The following is a 21,974-nucleotide window of genomic DNA, read 5'->3' on the forward strand; positions in this document are numbered from 1 at the left end:
TTTCAGTCGTTTTGGGGGCAGAAAACTATTTTTTCATGTTAATATGTGCAAAGCCCTTGGCATCGCCATTTGAGAATGGTCAGTGGCAAAAATTGCAGATGATAAGCTATTGCACATTGAGCCAAACCCTGGACCATGAGCAAAGCTTAAGTAAAAGTTGTGCTCTGGAAAACAGTGTGTGTTGGAAGGGGTGACCTGACTTCAGGCCAGGGCCAGCGGCACTGGAAACTGAACTGTAGCTGGGAGAACCTAGAGCTCTCTTCTTCATCCAAGCATGAGATTATGAGAGTCTGTACTATGCACAGACCGAATGAACATGCCCTTTATATGCCCACAGCATAACCAAATTTACACACTTCAGTGGTGAGTCAGAGACGCATCACTAAACTCTCCTTAGCGCACAGGGTTGCATCATGTCTTGTCCTTTTGCACAGCAGGCTCATTTCCTGTGACCCTTCCATTGGCACACAAACATATATCTGCCCTTAAAATATAAAAAACGGCAGAATAAGGAATGAAACCAAACTATTATGGGGCCAGGGTTTTGCCCACTAAAATGAAAGCAAGCTGTTCCTGTCTGGCCCATGCTCATGGAGTTTAATTATTTATAATAAGGTATTAGTTGTATATTTCACACTTACACTTCTGCCTAGTTACTAGTAATTTGCAATGGCAGGAGGAGAGGGTTGTACATAATCCATTCAAGGCCAGATTTTGTCCCCTTGCATGGGGGGATGCCTTATTCTGTGAGGTGTATTTCAATGGTCTACTCATGCAGTAAGGCACCACTCAGCTGAGGGACAGTGGGAGAATATGGTCCTCTGACACTTTACCTATGTTTCTGTAAAGATGGAGGACTGGTGTTCTGTTGATATCTGAACACATTCAGTGTTGGGGATTATAATATAAGACATGGCTGTTGTTTTAATCATTCATTTTTGTAGAGTCTGTGCCTTATTTGATATGCTGCATTATTAAAGCACAGATTGACAAATGAAAAATTAGGGGTCCAAGATTAGTACACAACTTGAATGTATCTTGGAAATGTGTTTTATTGGTCTGATTTGTATAAAATGTGACATCAGTACATAGAAATTGACAGACTGGCTCAGACCCAAGGTCCGTCTAGTCCAGTATACTGTCTCTGACAGTGGCCAGCAACAGATGTGTCAGAGGAAGGTGCAAGAAACCTTGCAATACACAGATGTGGGATAAAATTGTACACAAGCACAGGGTTAACAAAACCTAGTTAGGTGCCTTTAGGTGACTGTGTTTTTCTGTATTGTTAAATATTGTGACTCTTAAGCCTATGGTGGTACCACAGATACATAGCTATTAAACCGTGATAGGTTGATAAACACACCTTGGTGGTGGTCAGTGAATCTTCATCCTTCCGCAACAAAATGAGGCTTCCCTCTCCTGGACTAAAGTGGTACCTGGCAAACTTATAGTTGTCACGGCTATCCACTAGAGGGAGCCATTCGCACACATTAAGCCAGCATGCTGCATTTATCTATTGTTACAAATAGCTAGAACGGGGGTAGTGTTTTCTTGGCTGTGGGAAATGCTTTGGCTGCTTGAAATTAATATACTGTGGTGATTAATGATAATCAAAGGAAATTAAGGATAGGCAAGAAGTTCAGTAATTCCACCAAAATGTTTAATACCATATTAGATTTCCACTGAAGTACAGAGCTAATGTATTTGTACAAAATATATGGTTAAAAATAGTATTGATTTATAATATGTACAGATATGTCACATCTTTGTCAGCAATCCAGACACTTGAATGAGGAGAACATGGTTAATGGTCTCAGATCCACAATAACATACATGAAAGGCTTCTGCAGCTAATCACAATAGGACAACTTGCCAAATCAACAGTAAGGATGAAGCAATCAATACGGATGACACATTCCTTTCAAAAATCTCTGAACGAGAAGCAGTCTGCTCTAAAATGGATTCAAAACATTTATACTTTTTTTTTCTAAATTGATAGTGAAGAAAACATGTCTTCAGGACACTAATGTAGACACGACGGTCCTGTACTTGATTAATGATCGATAACTTTCAGTGGTTTATTAAACAAGGCTGATTTTCTGATGTACAGAAGATAGACCAGTTTACTCCTGCTGGCCTGATCCTATTCTTAGGAAGTCAATGGGAAAACCTCTGTTGACTTCAGCAAGAGCAAGATTGAGCCCTCTATATCCTGGATATGAATTACAGGGGATTAAATCCTAGAGTTTTATCTAGGTGCTGAATGCCTTTAATTCCCATTGACTCTGAGGATGAGCAGCACCTCAGGTGCAGCATCAGGTTCCTAGTGCTTACTTGAACAAGATTCCCCAGACAAAGAAATCCTGGACACTAGGGCCTGCGGATACTGCATTGTTGGAATACTGGTATTCAAAGAGTCCCTGGGTGACCTTTACCCATCTTGGAGTGAGTATCTGTTAAATGGGTTGATAAACCTTATTATGCCTTCTGAACATCCCTGACCTAGAGGCAGCACGGTGTCTCATGCCCTGGTAAGAATGCAGGGTAGCATTGTGTTTTAGGGAGTGCAAGTGCTGTGCTGCCTATACTCCTCTCCAAGCCAAAGCATCTGCACTGGCCAGTTTGCAGGTGCCTCAACCTCTTTGGGTAGGTAGTGGCACTCGCTCCTCACTGTCCTTGCACTCTTCTGAGCACAAACAGTGGAACCATGGTCAACCCTCACCTAGGCCTGTGAGGTAACAGATCTCTTGGGCTACCCCCCTCCTTACACATCTGCACGAGGCACAGCACAATCTGCCCCATATGGTGTTGCTAAAAGCCTCCGTAACTCCAACTGCAAAGCCAGGTGAACACGGTACAGTGTGGGTTGCTGAACTTTGCCCTGTATGAGCTTCTTGAATAAAAGGTGCCGTATTCCTCACCAACGTAACTATTAAGTTCAGTGTTGTTACACCAGGGATTAATCTTGGCCAGGGTCTGTCCAGTACCTTAATCTGTACCTTATTTTTTTGAGCCAGCAAACCTTGTATATTTTGGTAACTATTATTGTAAAGTGGCTTCCTTGAGGAGAACGCAAAAGCTTCAAGATGAGACATTGCTTTATTTTCTTATACATTAACACAGTGGATAAGTAATTGCAGTACTTAAACTGAATTTGCAAGGTTTTTTTTTTTATTAAAGAATCTTGAATGGAGGGGGAGGAGGAAACCTACAAACAGTGTTCTGTGATTTTGAGTTTCAATGGCTAGCAGGAAATTGCTGAACCAAAACCCAAACGAATAGCAGTTGCACTAATCAGGATTATTCATAATAACCAGCCCAACATCCCTCTTCCAGGAAAAAACAGTTCCTGTCCCCACCCCGATCTATGACAAAGTACTGCTGGGCTGTTATCACCTCAGATAAATCATTCTGAGTCTGGGAGTAATTCTAACAAATAATTTGCAGACTCTCCATTATCAGGCAGTAAGTAACTACAAGCCCAATTCTGTGAGGTGTTGAGTCCCTTTTGAAAACGGGGCCTCTGTGCAAAAAGTGAGTCAGCAATAATCATTCTAGTTGTTGCCTGCTTTGGGCTTCCCAGTGCATCCTGTCCGCTCTAATGTCTGTCCTGTTTAGGTTGTAAACTCTTTGGGATGGTGATTATCTTGATTTGTGTCTTGCACAGCCCCAAGCACACCACCGGTAACAAAATACATGCACAACTTTGGGTGTGCAGTCAGTTGTGCAAGTAATCAGGGCATGAACCTGTAAGGTGCTAATAACAATTGGAGGTAAGACATGCCTTCAATTCTGACTCCCAAGAGTTGCTTGGCATCTTGCAGGATCAGGCCCTGATTACACACTATCACTTGTGTGTGCAAATGCCCTACTATAGAAGTATAACAGCCCATTTGTGTGTTCAGATTAAGTGCTTAATAGAATTTTGTGCATATAACTTCTGTGATTACATTTGCCCATACAGAGTCCAGGTGAGGCCTGTCTGGAAACGTGGCCGCCAATGTTCACTTTGGCAACCATTGGGCTTATTTCCAGGCAATGTGGTTTTTCCCTTTTATGCACTATTCAAACACAAATGGCATTTAGACAATTTTCACGTTTCAGTACAAATCAGCTAAAGAATCTTTTCTCATTGTTGCTTGGGCAAGCTCACATGCTGCCTAGCAATAGAGAATAATTAGGAGTTATACAGACCATTTTACCCCTGGATCCCATCACTGCCACCTTTTTATACCAGACACAAAGAATAAGGTCTACATTGTAAAGAGACCAATGATTTTTGTGTGCTTCAATTTTTGGATGGCAATCTGAGACATTAAAGGGTCCTGATTTTCACCAAGTTCTGAGCACCATCTCTCTGAAAATCAGGCCCCTTTAAGATGCCTCATATTGAGCACCAAAATCATTAGTCACTTATGAAAATTAGATCTAAATGACTTGCAGAAGGTCACACACAAGAAATCTCTGGCAGAGCTTGGTAGAGAACCCATATCTTCTGGCTCCAGTCCTTTGCGTTAAACACAAAATAATCCTTCAGGACTATCCTAGAGGAAGAGGAAAAATACCCTATATGAATTGACATGATATTTTGTGGGAATCAGGATTAGTATTGTTCTCTTCTTTTTAAGATTAGGCATTTTCTCAATGCCAAGTTACCTATTTAAACATGCATATGTATCATCTTTACCCATTTTTAATAGCCACCATGGAGCGATTTCAGTTGGTAGAGTAGAGACACATACTTGCTTTTCTGAAGTAATGCAGTGTGCTATTTTTACATAATCCCAGGCAAATTCAGATATGGTATAAGCAGTGTAAGTTTATGAAAGTCAATGGAATTGCAACTACTTAAATTAGATTTGAATTTTAGCTTCATATCTTGCCAGGAATTGTCATAATTTGTACAGAAAACAATAGTGACTGAAGTGAAAGCTTGCATATATCACACTTATATTTCCTTTATCCTCCTGCTCCAGAAACACAGGCCCACTTGAACTAAAGGATAATCTCCAGTCAGCAGCATGTGGCCTGTGACGCACATTTGAAGCAGTCCTGGTTCCATCCAGTAGCAAGCAGTAGTGCACATTCACACTAGCCAGTTCACTAGACTGTTTTAACCTTTCTTGAGGATTGCTTTTCAAAATGCCAAAAGCAAGCAGAACACATGGACAAATCATCATTTGCCATATTTATTTTTTAAAACTAAGCTCTGAGTTATACAAGTGCAAAAGTGATTCATTAGCCAATAACCTTTTTTAATACTCCTATAAAATATGACTAAATAGAATATTTTTAAAAGGTGTGTACAGTATAATGGAAATGCTGACACATAACTAACTCTCACAGTGCTAGGACATACCACTGTAAAGTCTTGCAAGACTATTTAGCTGATTATCATTCTATACAAAAGACGTTCCCTTTGTCTCAAGAAAGGCCCTTTTCACTGTCACTGCATGAAAAGAGAACTAGCCAATTTGGGAGCAAATAAATGTGAAAGAGCGGGGTTGTAGTTTACCCACAGGACACATTTTTAACCCTATTCAAGGTTGTTGGGTTTTTTTAAAAAAAAGTATGGATCCATTTAGCTCAGATATTATAGCAAAGTTTTTTGGAGGGAGGCAATCCAGCTATGGGATCAGCTAGTATGCTGTTCTAGCGATGACAGTGGGTCCCCACAAGGGCATGGGGGTCCTGTTGCAACACTGAGACTTTTGACATTGACTACTATTTATTTTTGAAATGTTGGAGCACCCTGCTTTGAGTTTAAGGAAGTTAAATGCACAAATACATTTACAAAAGAAGTCACCGTATGCAGAGTATGAAAGAGTCTAAGTTCAGAGAAGAAGGGGGAGGACAAGCGGGGTAGAGGGTGCACCAGTAGTAGCAATTGTAAACTTCATTTTCTCTACTCCATTTCTAACCAGAGGAGTGAGCAACGTACATCCACTAGATGGTGCCATTTCACCTCTAGAAAACCATTTCAGTAGTATCTCAGAACCCATTTGAAAAGCAAGTTTAAAGAATCAGGGCCAAATTCTGCTGTCTCTTACACTGGTGTGAATCAGCAGTAACTCCAGTGAAGCCATTGGAGTTAGTCCTGATTTATAGTGCTCTTATAAAGTGCTCTGCTTTTGGTGTTGCAAATCCTCATACAGCGAGTGAAAGTCATAGTAGCTGAGTTTGTAGACCTTACATAGACAAAACTCCCATTGAAGTCACTAGGACCACAGGATCTGGACTACTGAATTTTCATACTAGAGAGGTTAATCTAGAATATCAGAAGTATTGTTCTTTTACAGAGTGATTTATAAACCCTGATTGCAGCCATATCAGAATTCCCTTGGGTTGTCTCAATCTTTCAGCTGTGTTTTTCTTTCTGTGGTTTGGACAGTGAAGCTATTTCCCACACCCTCCTGCACAGTACCTATAGCTCCACCCTGTTAGGACCTAACCCTCCTGCACAGTACCTATAGCTCCACCCTGTTAGGACCTAACCCTCCTGCACAGTACCTATAGCTCCACCCTGTTAGGACCTAACCCTCCTGCACAGTACCTATAGCTCTACCCTGTTAGGACCTAACCCTCCTGCACAGTACCTATAGCTCCACTCTTTTAGGACCTAACGTAGTCAATTAACTATGCCTGTCTTTAAGCATCCCTTGTGTGCATGCCCCATAATGCACTTTGAGACAGTAAGACGAAGTGAACATTAAACTAAAACGGATGCTTCAGTCACAATAGGATTTTTAATCTGAGTTGGGCCCAAGTTGCATAGTTTGGACCCGGATCCAAACCCCCAAAAGTCTGATTTTGCTTTGATGTGAGGACTAGGTTTGGGTTCCTTATTCATTGTTTGATTTTTGTACATAAAAGACCAGATCCTCAGCTAGTGTAAACTGAGGTAAATGGAGCTACACAGATTTACAGCAGCTGAGGATCTGGCCCCCAAATCTCTGCCATCTCATAGTGACGGTTTTATTCAGGAACTGTTACATTTAAACCTCACATAAAAATACTATTCATAATTAACTGTCTACAGCCAAAGGATCTTGACATCAAAATAGCTTTCTATCTATGTAGTGACACATGAAATAGGAGGGGATTCGTTCTCCTTAAATCCTATAGCTTGCCTGATGTACCATTTTCAGCAGGAATGGTCACATTATAGTCCCAGGGTGGAAGGTGATTTAAAATAAGAAGAATATTATTCTTTAAATCAATTCTGAAAGCATTGCCAAAAAGTAATAATGTGAAATAGCTGAAAAGCTTTTTTTTTTTTTTTTTAAGAAGGTCCTCTGTCTAGATCTCATAAAGCTAATAAAGTCAAGTCTCATTTAGCTTAGGACTCTGCTGCATTGAACATGCTTGTTGAATCTAAATGTGAACGTCTGCTAAGTGGTGTCCACACTGCACTGAGAATCATCACCATAAGGGTTATGCATAAGCAAGGCTCTAGTTCTCTGTGGTGATGGTCAGAAAAGGAACTCTGTAAAAATGGCTCATTCTTACACCCACAGCTCTGTTCTCCCACTGGGCATTGAGAATTCTCTGCTGATTTTAGTGTAATTTTGCCCAGTATTGCTGAGTCAATACAGCAATGGGAGAATGAGCTAGAGTCCACTGAAGCGTGCGTATCCTTATCGTTAATTAAGATTGTAATTTTCACTGTAATTTTCAGAAACTTCCTAACAAGGTTTTATTACAGAACCTAGCTTGACTTTCAGATCCCAGGTTGACCTTGCAGGGTTGAGAAGTAGAAAAACTTTCTTTTTACTTGTAAATGGAGCAAATTTGATCGGAAAGGCACTGAGCGTTTAAACATGGAACCCCTCAGTGCCATCTCTACAGAGTCTTTTTCAAGGGGGTGGGATAGAACTGCAGCTCATTTGCTTATGCCCCAATCCTGCAAAGCCATATGCATATGCTTCACTTTCATAACATTCATTTAATGGAATTACTCACGTGTGTCAAGTTAAGCTCATGTGCCTTTGTAAGAGCGAGGCTTAGATCTCTAGAAAGCACTTTCTCGAAACCGTGAGCGTGCATGAGAATAATTAACAGAGATGATCTGCCCAGGTAGAAAATCCAAATATCTAAGTACTCTCTGCTACCAGCCACAATGAAAGCACAAAAATGTCAGTAATCCTGTGCATTTTATGAGTGAGTGAGACAGGAGAGTAAATTCCATGCAGTCTAAGTTCAAGTTTAAGTGTGGTCCTGTTTTATTTGGCCGGGGGGGGGGGGGGGGAGAATACTGCATACAGCTAATATGGACCTTAAAACACATCGAGCAAAGGGGGAGGGGGGGGGTGCTGATTATTAGGGATAGGCAAATATTTGCAAATAGCTGGAGTATCAGGGCTATCCAGCATACCACTGGAAACCTCTGCCCATCACTGCCTTTTGCTGCTACCATGAGACAGCAATGAATCCCAGTGTAATAGGAAGTTAGCTTCTCCACCCTAACCTCAGGGGTGCAGGAAAAGAGAAGTAACATCCTTGCCCTCCTGCTGGGAGGGAATGTGAGGATTTCCCCCACTGCTAGCAGCCTGGCTCCCTCATTGGAGGGCGAAGGAATGAAGGACACCTCCCCCTTCACAAAATCCTGCCTCCCACTTCAGCCCAATGCACTCCAGGGTGTGTTAGCCTCAGATTTAAAGGGCCAGTGTATTCAGCAGCAGTCAGGGGATAGGAGTGTTTCACTCCTCTGGCTGTAACTGAAACATGCAGAGAACTTCTTGTCCCCTGCAGAAGTTCACAGGGGGAGTGAAAGGACACTGGGTTGCCCCCCACAAGATAAATGCTCAGTAAGTGGAGGTGAAGGGGTTAAAGGCCACCGAGCTGCTACCTCACACGATGACACCAGGTAAGAATGAGGGACAAGTGGGAGACCCAGGTCTGCTGGGGAGGAGTGGGAGAGTGGGGAGTGGGATCCTGCGGGAAGTGGAGCAGCGAATGATGTTCTGCTAGTCTGAATGTTAATCCCAACATCAGCCTATTTGCTCATCACTAGTTTACTAAGTGATGCTTCTGGTTTTGCTATCATTATAGCAAAGCTATGAAAAACCCTCAGACTGAGCCCCCTCCCCTCTTCCCAGCCTATTCTAGCCCCTTTCACAAGATCTATTACACTTGATGGCAGGTGATATGGTTACACGTACAAAGAACTTTTTCCTAGCCCTTGTGTTAGACAGGCTTGAGTACAGAGAAGGGATTTCAATGAGCTAGATGTCCCATTACCCAAGAGGCAATGACTGCCCTTCAACAAAACATAGCAAACAGAAAAACAAAGAGCCATGCTGGAGGAGAGAAGTGCTGCTTCCGCTGGAGAGGCTCAGTTAGACACAGGAGGAGGCAGGCCAGGGCGCCGGGTTTGAATAATTTTTGGCTTTGGAGAATTCTTTGGGTCCTCTTCTTCCTCTGTGTCGCTGTCGCAGACATGCACCACCACGCTCGGGGTGGACTCTGTCCCTGCATGCAGCTCGTACTTCTCCCCTGGAAGCAGACATAAGTGGTTAGGTCAAAGGTCACCAGTATGGGAGAGCCAAACATTGACTCTGGCCATGTCTGTCTCCAGGAATAGCCCTGATTCAGCAATCCGTGTAGCTGCACCACGGCTGAGCTTTAGGCATAGACAAAAACACACAGGAGTTTGCTTGGACTGAGCTAATGGAGGTTTATTCCTGCATGCCCCTTTCTACACATAGGGGTCAGTACCCCAGCAACTACACCGAAAGCTGGCGACTGATTACTACGCAAGGCTATTCCCAAGTGTAGACGAGGCCTAAGGGTGGAATCCAGGATAATCTGGACTAGTTAAAAACAAACTGCACTAGTGTCTATGCTAGGATTTCCCACTAGTGCAGCCACACTTGTGGCTGAAGTCACAGAGTAGACAAGGCTTAAATGTATGTGTAAGGGGAGAGAGAAGGTAGCCGAGTGTCATGGAGATGGGCCCAGCTCAAAACCACACCTCCTAAACCCTCTATCAACAGGGAGTTCCGTGCTGGACTCAAACTTCATGGCTGCCCCTTGTATCTAAAATGGGCCAAACCTCAGCACCCCAGTCCCAAACTTCCTTCGACTCTGGGATCATTCAGATCTAGTTACTCATACTGCAGCTTGGTCCCATCTCTAATTTCTCTAGCTACTGCATCGGTAGGCTGTGAGGGAGAGGATTTGTTTATCACTGATAACAGTTCCAGCTATAAACATCTCTAAATACCCTTCACCATTGAATGTAGGCACAGCATCTACTTAGCACTTATGACAGTCGTCATTTTGGCCAATACATAGGGGATTGAACCAGAGACCTCTAGAGCTAAAAGCATGAGCAGCTATAGCTTGAGCCAGTGCTCTTTAGCAGTCGCTGTAACACACTCATATCCTCTGCAGATCGGGCATGGAGCGGGACCTGTACCACACTCAGCAATGGGTTACACACTTATGCAGCACTTTGGATTTTCTAAGTGCTCCGTGCACATTCATTACTTAACCCTCCAAGTTCCCCGGTGAAGGAGGTCAGTGTTGTGGAGGTGGAAATGGGGCAGGGAAGTGAAATGACTTGCCCACAGCCCCAGAGTAAGAGCCAGGCTCAGAACTCAGTAATTCCTAGCTCCAAGTCCTGTGCACCATCTCCTGAACAACGCTGCCTCTGTTCAGTGTGGTACATGGGGCTGTAGCTAAGAATAATGGGATGGAATTAAGAAAAAGTAAATTTAAGAAGAATAACAGGAAACATTTCCAACGGTGAGATCTGAGAGACACTGGCCTGGTCTCCCCTAGGAAGCAGGGGAAGTCTCATGGCTTGGCAGTTGAAACTCAACTGGAGAAAGCACTAGAAAATGTGTTGTAGGGAACAATCCTGGCCTCGCAGGGGCAGACTAGATGACCTATTGGAATAGGTCATTTCCATCTTTTATGCCTGCAAGCACCAGTGCACTTTATTTAAGTTTGACAAATTGGCTTATTAAGACCCTGACAAACACCATGATCAGCTACTGGCAAACACTACTATGTCTTTGACAAACTATGCTTTATATGACTGCTTTGAGTTAAGAGCAGCCAATGCAAATTTACTGTAAATACTCTAGGAGGAGAGCAAGGCACCATATAGCTAGGTAAGATGGAACCCCCAAATCCTATTTGCTATAGACTAAATGATTATTACTACTTATTTGTATTGTGCCTAGTAGCCCTAGTCATGAACCAAGACGTCATTGTACTAGGGGCTATATAAACAGAACCAAAAGATGGTCCCTTGCCATGTTTTATAAATTACTGAGCCTGATCCCAAAAATCTTCATTCACATGATTCTTTATTACACACACCTTTTTGAATAAAAGGTTGCAGAGTCAGGCCCCTATCACTCCAGGTAACTCTGCGCCTGCTACAAGGAAAGCATGGTGTTCGTGCTGGTTTGCTGTTCATCCCAGTGAGGTTTATAGGACTGGGATTAGAGGACAGGGTGCATTTTTATCTGGAGGTGGGAGGCAACTTTACAATCAAGACAGTGAATAGCTCCTGTAAATTAGGCTTCTTGCTGGAAGAGATATTTTATTGCTGTGATCCCATTAATGCTGACATTAAACGTCTCTATTTTTGGAAATCTTTTTCCTGGATCCAGATTGAGTAAAGCACTATGGGGCTTGTTGAGAAGCTAAAATGTAAAAAGAGAAACAGCTTGGTCATGCTGTATGGAGAAATTATATGGTTTTGCTTTGCCTATTTTCCCTGCAGGCTGCAGCTAATTTCTCAGCTATGGGCTGACGTCAATGCTGCCAACCAGCACTGAGGGGCACATTGGTCACTGTCAGCTGCAAAGAGCTCTGAGGTGCAGTGCACACACAAAGCTGGGCCATTTCTTATCACACCACGTACAGTAACTCACATTCACTGTCCTCTTAAAAGGGAATAATCCCAGCTCAGATGCCACATTCTTTTATGCTCAAATTCTTCCCCAAAGGTTTCTTTCCACTGAAAAAGAGAAGTGGAAATAACTATAGACATTGGGACAAACATTCAGAGGCCTCTGGCACAAGTAACTGCAGCAGCAATTAATGTCACTTGAACGAATCAGGATTCAGTGCTCCCAAAAATGGATTCTGAAGGTGTCCAAGTGAAGAACAGTTAATTGCCCTACAATAACTGAGATTCTTTGAGATGCTGTAGCCAGTGTGGATCCTACTGTAGGAACACAAGCACCTCATGCACATGACACCAGATTTTTCTTGATTAGCAGTATCCATCAGGGCCATCCATGCTGCCCGTGCCTCCCTGTGCTCTTGCCATAAAGGGCAGGGGGCTGCTGCACTCCTCCCACAGTTCAAAGCCTATGTGGCAGAGGACTCTGAAAAGCAGGAATGGAGGGCTGGTTGTGGGATGCAAACGGACAACACCATCTCAAAGAACAGTCAGTGAAAAGTATTTTTCTTCTTCAAGTATTTGTCAGTGTGGATCCCACTGTAGGTGACAGGCAAGCAGTATCCCCCCCTGAAGTTCAGCTGCATCAGTCAAACAGAGATTAAAGTACTGCTGTCCTGAACGTGGTCTCTGATTTGGCTGCCAGGTCAAATACATATGTCACGGAGTGTGGGGGGGACACAAGGCCCTGCACCCCCGGCTTCCTGCGATTCACCATGACTCTCAGCCAGCCAGTAAAGCAGAAGGTTTATTCAGACGACAGGAACACAGTCCAAGACAGGTCTTGCAGGCACAGACAACAGGACCCCCGCCCCCCCCAGTTAGGTCCATCTTGGGGTCCCAGGGGCACCACAGCCCCATTGGGGGGACAGAGCCCGTCTGGGCTCCCTCCATTACCAGCCAGTTCCTGAAACTCTCTCTCTCCCCAGCGTCTCCTCCCCCAGCCTTTGTTCAGTTTCCTGGGCAAAGATGTCACCTGACCTCTAACCCCTTCCTGGGTTCTCATGTTACATGCTCAGGTATTCTCCCTCAAGGCCAGTCTCCCATCCCCCAATGCAGACCATCCTAGCCACACTCCCCTGCCTTCCCAGCCAACACTCCCCACTCAGCATTCGAAGACCACATTAAGAACAGTCCCAGTTTGTCACAACGTATGCTTAACAAAAGTTAGCAGGTGATGCTGCATTGCTGCCTTGTAGATTTGTGAGATCAGCATGTTTCTGAAGTGGGTGGAAGATGGTGCCTGTGCCCTGGTGGAAAGTGCCTTGACGTTCGGAGGGAGAGGCTCGCTAGCCAGCTGATAGCAGGTGGAAATACACTGCATGATCCACTTCAAGGATTCTCTGTGACAAGACAACCTTTCAAGGCACCAGATATAGACGAGAAGAGGTGGGGAGAGAACCCAAAACATTTAGTCCTGCTGAGGTAATATAGAAAGGCTCTGGAGACATATAGAATATGGAGCTTCTTTTCTCCTGGCATTGAGTGCAGTTTCAAGAAGATGACTGATAGGGTAATGGATTGGTTCAGGTGAAATTCCAACTCCACCTTAGGGATGACTTTGGGGTACAGTTTCATCACCATCTTGTCCCTTTGGAAGGATGTGTAAAACAATCCGGACATAAAAACTTGGAACTTGCTGACTGTCCATGCTGATGTAATGGCCATGAGAATATCTGTCTTGATGGTAAGGTGGTATTGTGATGCTGGCAGACCAGGTGCCAGCTCATGCCAAGGCCCCTAGGCCTCAACGGACCACTGACAAATGCATAGCTGGAAACCAGTCTGGCTCACCTGTGTGTTAGTATTGTTAAACTAGGTATTGGGTTTATAAAAATGTATTTAGTGTTTTGGACTTTATGAAATGCTTTATGAGTTGCTGCGTGCATTAATCTCACTTATCGTATCTGTATCACGTTATATGGTAATATTTAAGTGTTCACTCAAACTATAAACCACAGGAGAGAAGTGTTAACAAATATGAAATACTGGTTTGCCACAGGTGTATCCTCCTGCCCAACAAAAGAAGACCCATAGACCCCAGACAAACCATTGTAGAACATCAGAGGAGAAAAGACTTTGTTGATTGCACCCCTCCACACCAATGAAGAGGAGACGTGCAGGTGGACTCGTCCCATCAGCTTGAACTCTGGGAGGGAGGGAATAAAAATCCCTGACAAGAAGAAACTATCTTTATGCTGCTTGGACTCTGAGGGGCAAGGATTACGAAGCATAAGCAAAAGCTCTGCAGTGCTTGGCCAGGGTAGCCCTGAAGGACATAGAAGCTTCTCTAATAAAGTAAGCTTTATATCAGCTTTTGGAACCTAAGACTTGTGTGTATATGTTTACCTCCTTTAACTTTGTAAATAACTCTTATTTCCTTTAGTTAGTTTATTATAGGAATGGCTACAAGCGTTGTCTTTGTAAGATCTAAAGTATAATTGACCTGGGAAAGTGACTGGTCCTTTGGGACTGGGAGTAACTGCAATATTATGGTGATTTTTGGTGTAAGAGACCATCTATCATAAAGTTAAGCTTTTAGGTTATGCAAGACAAACTGGATTACCCAAGGTGACTATATGGGACTCCATGGTTGGGCTGTTACAGTGCTGAGGAGTTCACACTTGATGCTAGGTTGGTGAAATCGAAGTATAGAACTCGCAACCAGTTTGGTGGGTGTGCCCTGCTTCTTAACAGTCTGCCCTGAGGTTGGTACTCATGCTTTGGAGCCACTCCTGGCAGCTTGACAGGCATATTGAGTAGTCCCATAGCAGTTCAATAGAAGTCTTCGTAAGCTTTAGAAGGATGACATGGCAGCCCGTAATGAAGTTAGGTCTCTGACTGGAGAGCAAGCATGAAGAAAGCCCCTGAATACCATAAGATGTGAGAAGACTGAGTGCAACTGTACTGGAGCGTAACATGCCAATACTGTAGAAAGATAGACTTAAGAGAGTTAAACACTTGCCCCATGTGTTTCTGGAGCAGGATATGGTCTAAGATCTTTGGTATCGGGGACTCCACTGACTCAATATTATTCTGAGTTGCGCACATGGATAATCTTATCCATTTGGAGGATTAAGTTTTCCTGGTGGAACGTTTCCTGCTCTGCATAAGAATTTTCTGACCTGGTAGGGAGCAGTCTCTGTCAGTGTTGCTCAGCCAGCCAACATCCGGCCATCAGATGCAGCGACTGTGGGCCTGGGTGAGATATCTGACTATGGTTCTGGGGTACTATGTCAGGCAAGTTGGAAGGTGTATAGGATGCTGCTGAGATGCTGCTAATAATCAAAACTGTCTTGGCCAGTATGGGACTATAATGATGACTGAGGCCTTATCCTATATGACCTTGGATATTATCCTAGGAATCAAAGGCATTGGTGGGAATGCATACAGGAGTTCAAGACAATCAAAGGAGGAAGGCATCCAGTAGAGGGCCTGAGCTCATGCCTCCTCTGGAATAAAAGTTCCGGCACTTGGTGGTATCCTCTGTGATGAACAAATTTGATGGGAGTCCACCACTGATGGAATATCAGGTCTAGGATCAGGTCTGTAGTAACCACTCCTGTTTGGTTAGCACGATTCTGCTCAGAAAGTCTGCTAGGTAATTGCTGATCTCTAGAAGATATAGAGCTTGTGGGGTCACCTCATGCTGATGACACGAAACTTAATGGCTTCCAGGCAGAGGGGATAATCACACACCTCCTTGCTTGTTTACATAGTGAATTGCCAACATGTTGTCTGTCAGAATTTGTAGCTTGGAATTCTGCAGAATGGGCAAGAATGTTATACAGGGCTAGCCTGATGATCCTTAGTTCCAGGACGTTCATGTATAGCTTCAATTTGTTCCGAGTCCATGTGCCTTGCATTTGGAGGTGTTTCAGGTGGGCCCCTCAGCCTGTCCCTGGTGCGTCCATGATAAACATTGTCCGGAGGAAGGGGGACCAAAAATGTCACCTTTCGCCTCATGTTCATGTCTAGCCACCAAGCCAGCAGTTGCAATGCTTGAGATGAGTCTTCATCGCATTTGCTCATATGATGTCTGGATGGGGCATACACGGATCTCAGCCACAAGTATAAAGGTTACAGGAGAAGTCTGGCAAGTGGCATCTCACGTATGCACACTGACGCATGGCCTAATAGCCCCGGACATAGACACACTGTCATTGTTGGTTTCACTTGTAGGTTAAGCACCACTGAGTGAAGGGATAAGAACCTGTCCTCCGGTAGGTAAGCTCTTGCTGACCTGGAGTCAATCAGAGCACCTCTGAACTGTATTGTCCAATGATTACTCAGTTCATTGAAGTCAAAAATCAAAGCTCACAAGTGGGTCTGAAGATATTCATAATTTTTTTAGAGTTTAGCCTGAGCTGAGAACTAGGGGGTTGGACACCTGGCCATGGGCGGTAAGAGGGAAATGAAGTACAGAGAGCATGCACAGCCCTAATGGACACTGCTAGCCAAGAAAAATCCAGTGTTGCATGCATGTGGTTCCTGCACACCCAGCGTGGGACCCACACTGACACAAACTCAGTTATGCCCACAAATAATTGTGGATACAATTTTGTATTCACAATTTTTAATGCCTACAAAATCGTGGACCAAAATATGGAAGCCTTGTTAAGGCTGGACTGAAAATGAGGCCAATATAACTAAGTTATTGGAACACAGTCATGGACAATCAACAGGATTTTTATAAAAATAGAATCTGGTGCTACATTTAATTGTTATTTAGGTCTTTAAAAAGACTATTACTAAAGTACTATTAATAGCTCAGATACCAAGGTAATAAATAAAGGATGAAAAAGATAGATCCTCCCACTTTTTAAAGGGACACCGTCAGGCCAATCATGGGCCAAATCCCCAGCTGATATAAATTGAAGTGTCTCCATTGATGTGATTGGTGTTTTGGTGATAATCTCTTAGTCCAAGTTAGGTTTACAGGCCTAATGAAATGGGAGCTATGACAATTTACACTTGCTGATTATTTAGATTGTGCTAGTGCCAAAATATGCTAGGCTCTCTCCAAACACAGAGGATAAGCTAGTTAGGATTTAAAATTAGAAATATAAAAGGTACTGTCAGATAGTGTGATGACAACAGAAAAACACAATGGCAGTCAGCAAGGTCTCTACCTCAATATTTAACAAAATTAATTAATCTGATCAGAATGAGAAATAGGAATCTCCCCAGGTTGATGTTCACCCACTCATTCTGGGTGCTGAAGTCTAACTTCCCAAAGGCATTTTCCTCCTCCTCCTCCTGTCTTCCTATGCATCTATTCAAGAGGACTGAAGAGGACCTGAAGGTTAACCTCTTGTTCACCAAGGAGAGTCAGTTAACAGGTATGTTTGGAGTGAAGGACTAAAACAATCACTAAGAAAGCTGACTATTATAAATCTGCCCCATTTAGTACATTACTTAGTACTCAGGTGTGAGGGGAAACTGACAACACCACAGCCTGCGACCATGACTCATTTGGAAGAAATGTGTTTTTAGTTTCAAAAACCCTCTTCTAAATCCTCAAAGTGGGGATTATGCTTTAAATCTTTATTAAAACATACTGGACCAAATTCAGCTCCAGTGCAAGTGGGAGCAACTCCATGGATTGCAACAGATCTGCACCCGCTTACCCCAGGGCTGGATTAGAGTTGTTTCAACTTTAATCTGAGTTATTTATTTTTAGAAGGCAAGAATTAGACTGGCCCAAATACTTTAAATATAGTACAGGAGGCAGGGCAGTCTAATCAGCCTTAGGCACTAGAAGAGTTAAGGAGACCTCTATGCTTGTAGATCCTGTGTTTTTGGAAGGGCCATCCATTTACGTACTAATTCTTCCAGCCAAACCTGTGAATTTTCACACACACTTCATACACACCCAAAGTAAAGGTAAGAGCAGACAGCATGTTCTCTCCTGAATAGAATTTTATGTTGTTTTGTGAAAAGATGAGTTTAACTGATATATCAATTAAAGTGGGAAAAAATTCTGCGAAAACTATTTTTTTATCCAAATAATGTATATTTGGGTCGACCAAAACATTTCGTGATTTGTATCAAATTCACTGAATTGTTTCAGTCACAAAATTTAAAAAATTTCATTTTGACATTTTAAAAACAAAAAGTAGGGCTGTCAAGTGATTAAAAAACCCCGCAATTAATCACACACTTAAAAAAATTAATTGTGATTCATCGCACTGTTAAACAATAGAATACCATTTATTTAAATATTTTTGGATGTTTTCTGCATTTTCAAATATATTGATTTCAATTACAACACAGAATACAAAGTGTACATTGCTCACTTTATATTTACTTTTGATTACAAGTATTTGCACTGTAAAAAACAAAAGAAATAGTATTTTTCAATTCACCTCAGACAAGTACTGTAGTGCAATCTCTTTATCATGAAAGTTGAACTTACAAATGTAGAATTATGTACCAAAAAACCTGCATTGAAAAATAAAACAATGTAAAATGTTAGAGCCTGCAAGTCCACTCAGCCCTACTTCTTGTTCACCCAGTCACTCAGACAAACAAGTTTGGTTACATTTGCAGGAGATAATTCTGCCCGCTTATTGTTTACAATGTCACCTGAAAGTGAGAACAGGCATTCGCATGGTACTGTTGTAACTAGGGTCACCAGATGTCCCAATTTTATAGAGACAGTCCTGATTTTTGGGTCTTTTTCTTATATAGCTCCCATTACCCCCACCCCCCGTCCTGATTTTTCACACTTGCTGTCTGGTCAGTTGTAGTTGTAACCACAGTTGCAAGATATTTACGTGCCACGTGCGCTAAAGATTCACATGTCCTTTCATGCTTCAACCACCATTCTAGAGGACATGCATCCATGCTGATGATGGGTTCTGCTTGATAACAATCCAAATCAGTTCAGACCGACGCATGTTCATTTTCATCATCTGAGTCAGATGCCACCAGCAAAAGGTTGATTTTCTTTTTTGGTGGTTCAGGGTCTGTGGTTTCCGCATCGGAGTGTTGCTCTTTTACGACTTCTGATAGCATGCTCCACACCTCGTCCCTCTCAGATTTTGGAAGGCACTTCAGATTCTTAAACCTTGGGTCGAGTGCTGTAGCTATCTTTAGAAATCTCACATTGGTACCTTCTTTGCATTTTGTCAAATCTGCAGTGAAAGTGTTCTTAAAATGAACATGTGGCTGGGTCTTCATCAGAGACTGCTATAACATGAAATATATGGCAGAATGCGGGTAAAACAGAGCAGGGGACCTATAATTCTCCCCCAAGGAGTTCAGTCACAAATTTAATTAATGCATTATTTTTTTAAAGAGCATCATCAGCATGGAAGCATGTCCTCTGGAATGGTGGCCAAAGCATGAAGGGGCATACGAATGTTTAGCATATCTGGCATGTAAATACCTTGCAATGCCTTCTATAAAAGTGCCATGCAGATACCTGTTCTCACTTTCTGGTGACATTGTAAATAAGAGGAGGGCAGAATTACCTCCCATAAATTTAAACAAACTTGTTTGTCTTATCGATTGGCTGAACAAGAAGTAGGACTGAGTGGAGTTGTAGGCTCTGAAGTTTTACATTGTTTTGTTTTTGAGTGCAGTCAGGTAACAAAAAAAATCTACATTTGTAAGTTGCGATTTCATGACAAAGAGATTGCACTACAGTACCTGTATGAGGTGAATTGAAAAATACCATTTCTTTAGTTTATCATTTTTACAGTGCAAATATTTGTAATAAAAAAATATACACTTTAATTTCAATTACAACACAGAATACAGTATATATGAAAATGTAGAAAAACACAAAATATTTAATACATTTCAATTGGTATTCTATTGTTTAACAGTGCGATTAAAACTGCAATTAATTGCGATTAAAACTGCAATTAATTGCGATTAATTTTTTTAATCACAATTAATTTTTTTAGTTAATCGCATGAGTTAACTGCGACTAATCAACAGCCCTAACAAAAAGTGTTTTGATTTTTCAATTTGAAACAACTTTTCATTAAATGTTTCATTTTGGATTGAATGAAATGTTTTGTATGACCCAAAACAGTCCCCCTTCCCAATTTTTCAGTATGGTCAGGGAACCAAAAAGTCGGTTATTTGCACAGCTCTGGTGTTTGTTAACAATTGCGCAGTGAGACAGCATCATTGTATCAGGTGCCCACATTAAAGCTGTCACTTACTTGTAACATTTGACTCCCTGATAAACCCTTCTCCCTCCCAGCACAGGATCTTGCTGTCCTCTTTTAAGCACAGACAGACAAGGTATGCTACAATCTCCCCACTCCCCATCCCTGTCTCCCTCACCCCATCACTGATATCCAGGTTTCCTATCCACTTTCCTCCTGAAACCCACCTTCTTGCCCTAGTGATCCCATTCTCTCCTGCCTCCTAATCCCCACCCTCAATCTCCCTTTCTTTTCTCCTCAACCTCTCCTCTGGCTCCTTCTCCTCACAATTCAAGCATGATCTGATCACCACCACCCTGAGAAAGCCAACCCTTAACTCCACCTTCCTCTTCAATCACTGCCCTCTTTCCTCTCCTCTCTTCACTCTCAAACTCCCTGAACCTGCTGTTCACAAAAGCTACCTCAAATTCTTTTCCTCCAGCTGCACTCAGGATCCTCTCCAGTCAGGATCTGCCTTCTCCACTCCACTGAACCATAATCACTGAGGTGTCCAACAGTCTTTTCCTGGCCAATCTCAGGGTCTTTCCTCCATCTTCATCCCCTTGGACTTCTCAGTTGCTTGTGACACTGTCGATCATAACTTCCTTTTCAATATCGTGTCTTGCTTTGGCTTCCATGACTGCGCCCTGTCCTTATTCTCCTCCTGCCTCTTGGGTGATTCCTTCAGCATCTCCTTTGGTTGGTCCTCCTCCTCTCTCCCCTTAAATGTCCTTGGCCCCCGCCTCTTATTCTTTATTTCCTTGTGTTAGGTGATTTGCAAATTGTGCAATCATTTATCTACATTAGAGATTATCTAGATTCATCTAAAAAGAATGAATTAAGGAAATACATGTCATCTTATTCAGAAAAGTATCCTGGTTCACCAAATAAATTCTATGAGCTCTAATCTGCCTGGAGGGAAGGATGCACAAAAGAATTAAGTTGTGATGTCTCTTTGAAACACCAGAAAATGCTTCTAATGAACTCCTAGCCCTCTAGAAATACCTTACATTTTCCTTTACTGTATTTAGTTGGCAGAAAAGAAAAACAGTACAAGGGGACTTAAATCTCAACCGTTACACAATGAACCTAACTACTCAGATGGGAATAGGGACTGTTTGCTTCAGCGACATTAACCACGAAAGGATTGGTGACCTCTGATGATTGCACACACAGCAATAATAGCACAGGAACAGTCTGGTAATGTTTGAGAAATTAAAAAAAATCATAAAAAAATTAATAGCATGAGGTTTTATATTGCTTTATGAGGCAGTATCATGGCCTTTCATGGATGGGCTCCTCTTGAACTATGAGGCTTTTATTATCTGGCAATGGATGTAATATGTGTGGTTGATTAATTAGTTATCAAGGCAGAGTAGTGGTATTTTGCAGCTCCCTTGTCCTCTGTTCTGAATCATAATCAAATGTTAATAGGTCCAGAGCAGTCCGCTCCATGTTAAATGTGTCATTAGTATCATAACAACATCTTATATTTACAGCCTTTACAAACAATACAGGTCAGATTGGGTCTGGCCTGTGTTTGGGTGCAGAAGGTAGGAGAAGAGGCATATGGAGCTAATGCCGTACTGCACCTCCAACACAAGGGCCTTCCACTGGTGAGAGACAGGAATTGCTCCCTGCTAGCACAAAAGAGGCAGGGCCACAGCCTCCACCGCCCACGTTGGCCAGCAGAGCTAGACACTTCCAGAGCAGGGAGCATCCCTCCAATGGACAGTGAAGAAGGCACAATGCCTCTCAGAGCAGGGCTACTTGCATCACTTCCACCTAGGCCTGTACCTTAATAGCAGGATCTGTCCCTATATATGCAGGAACCACTTCAGCCCCCCGCCCCCCTGAAATGCAGCCACCTTTGGGTCATTCTGTGC

General features: G+C 42.7%; 1 protein-coding gene across 2 annotated transcripts in view; it reads right to left on the reverse strand.

Moving 5' to 3' along the window:
* Window positions 1-9,334: 9,334 nt before the first annotated feature.
* Window positions 9,335-21,974, reverse strand: part of RCAN2 (regulator of calcineurin 2) — a 148,401-nt gene continuing 135,761 nt past the window's right edge. For both annotated transcript variants that reach the window (XM_065401171.1, XM_065401172.1), the window contains exon 4: window positions 9,335-9,495. In XM_065401171.1, coding sequence (XP_065257243.1) covers window positions 9,335-9,495 — 161 coding nt within the window. The remainder of the gene's footprint in view (window positions 9,496-21,974) is intronic.

The sequence above is a fragment of the Emys orbicularis genome, chromosome 3, assembly GCF_028017835.1.
Source record: "Emys orbicularis isolate rEmyOrb1 chromosome 3, rEmyOrb1.hap1, whole genome shotgun sequence".
Classification (NCBI taxonomy): Eukaryota; Metazoa; Chordata; order Testudines; family Emydidae; genus Emys; species Emys orbicularis.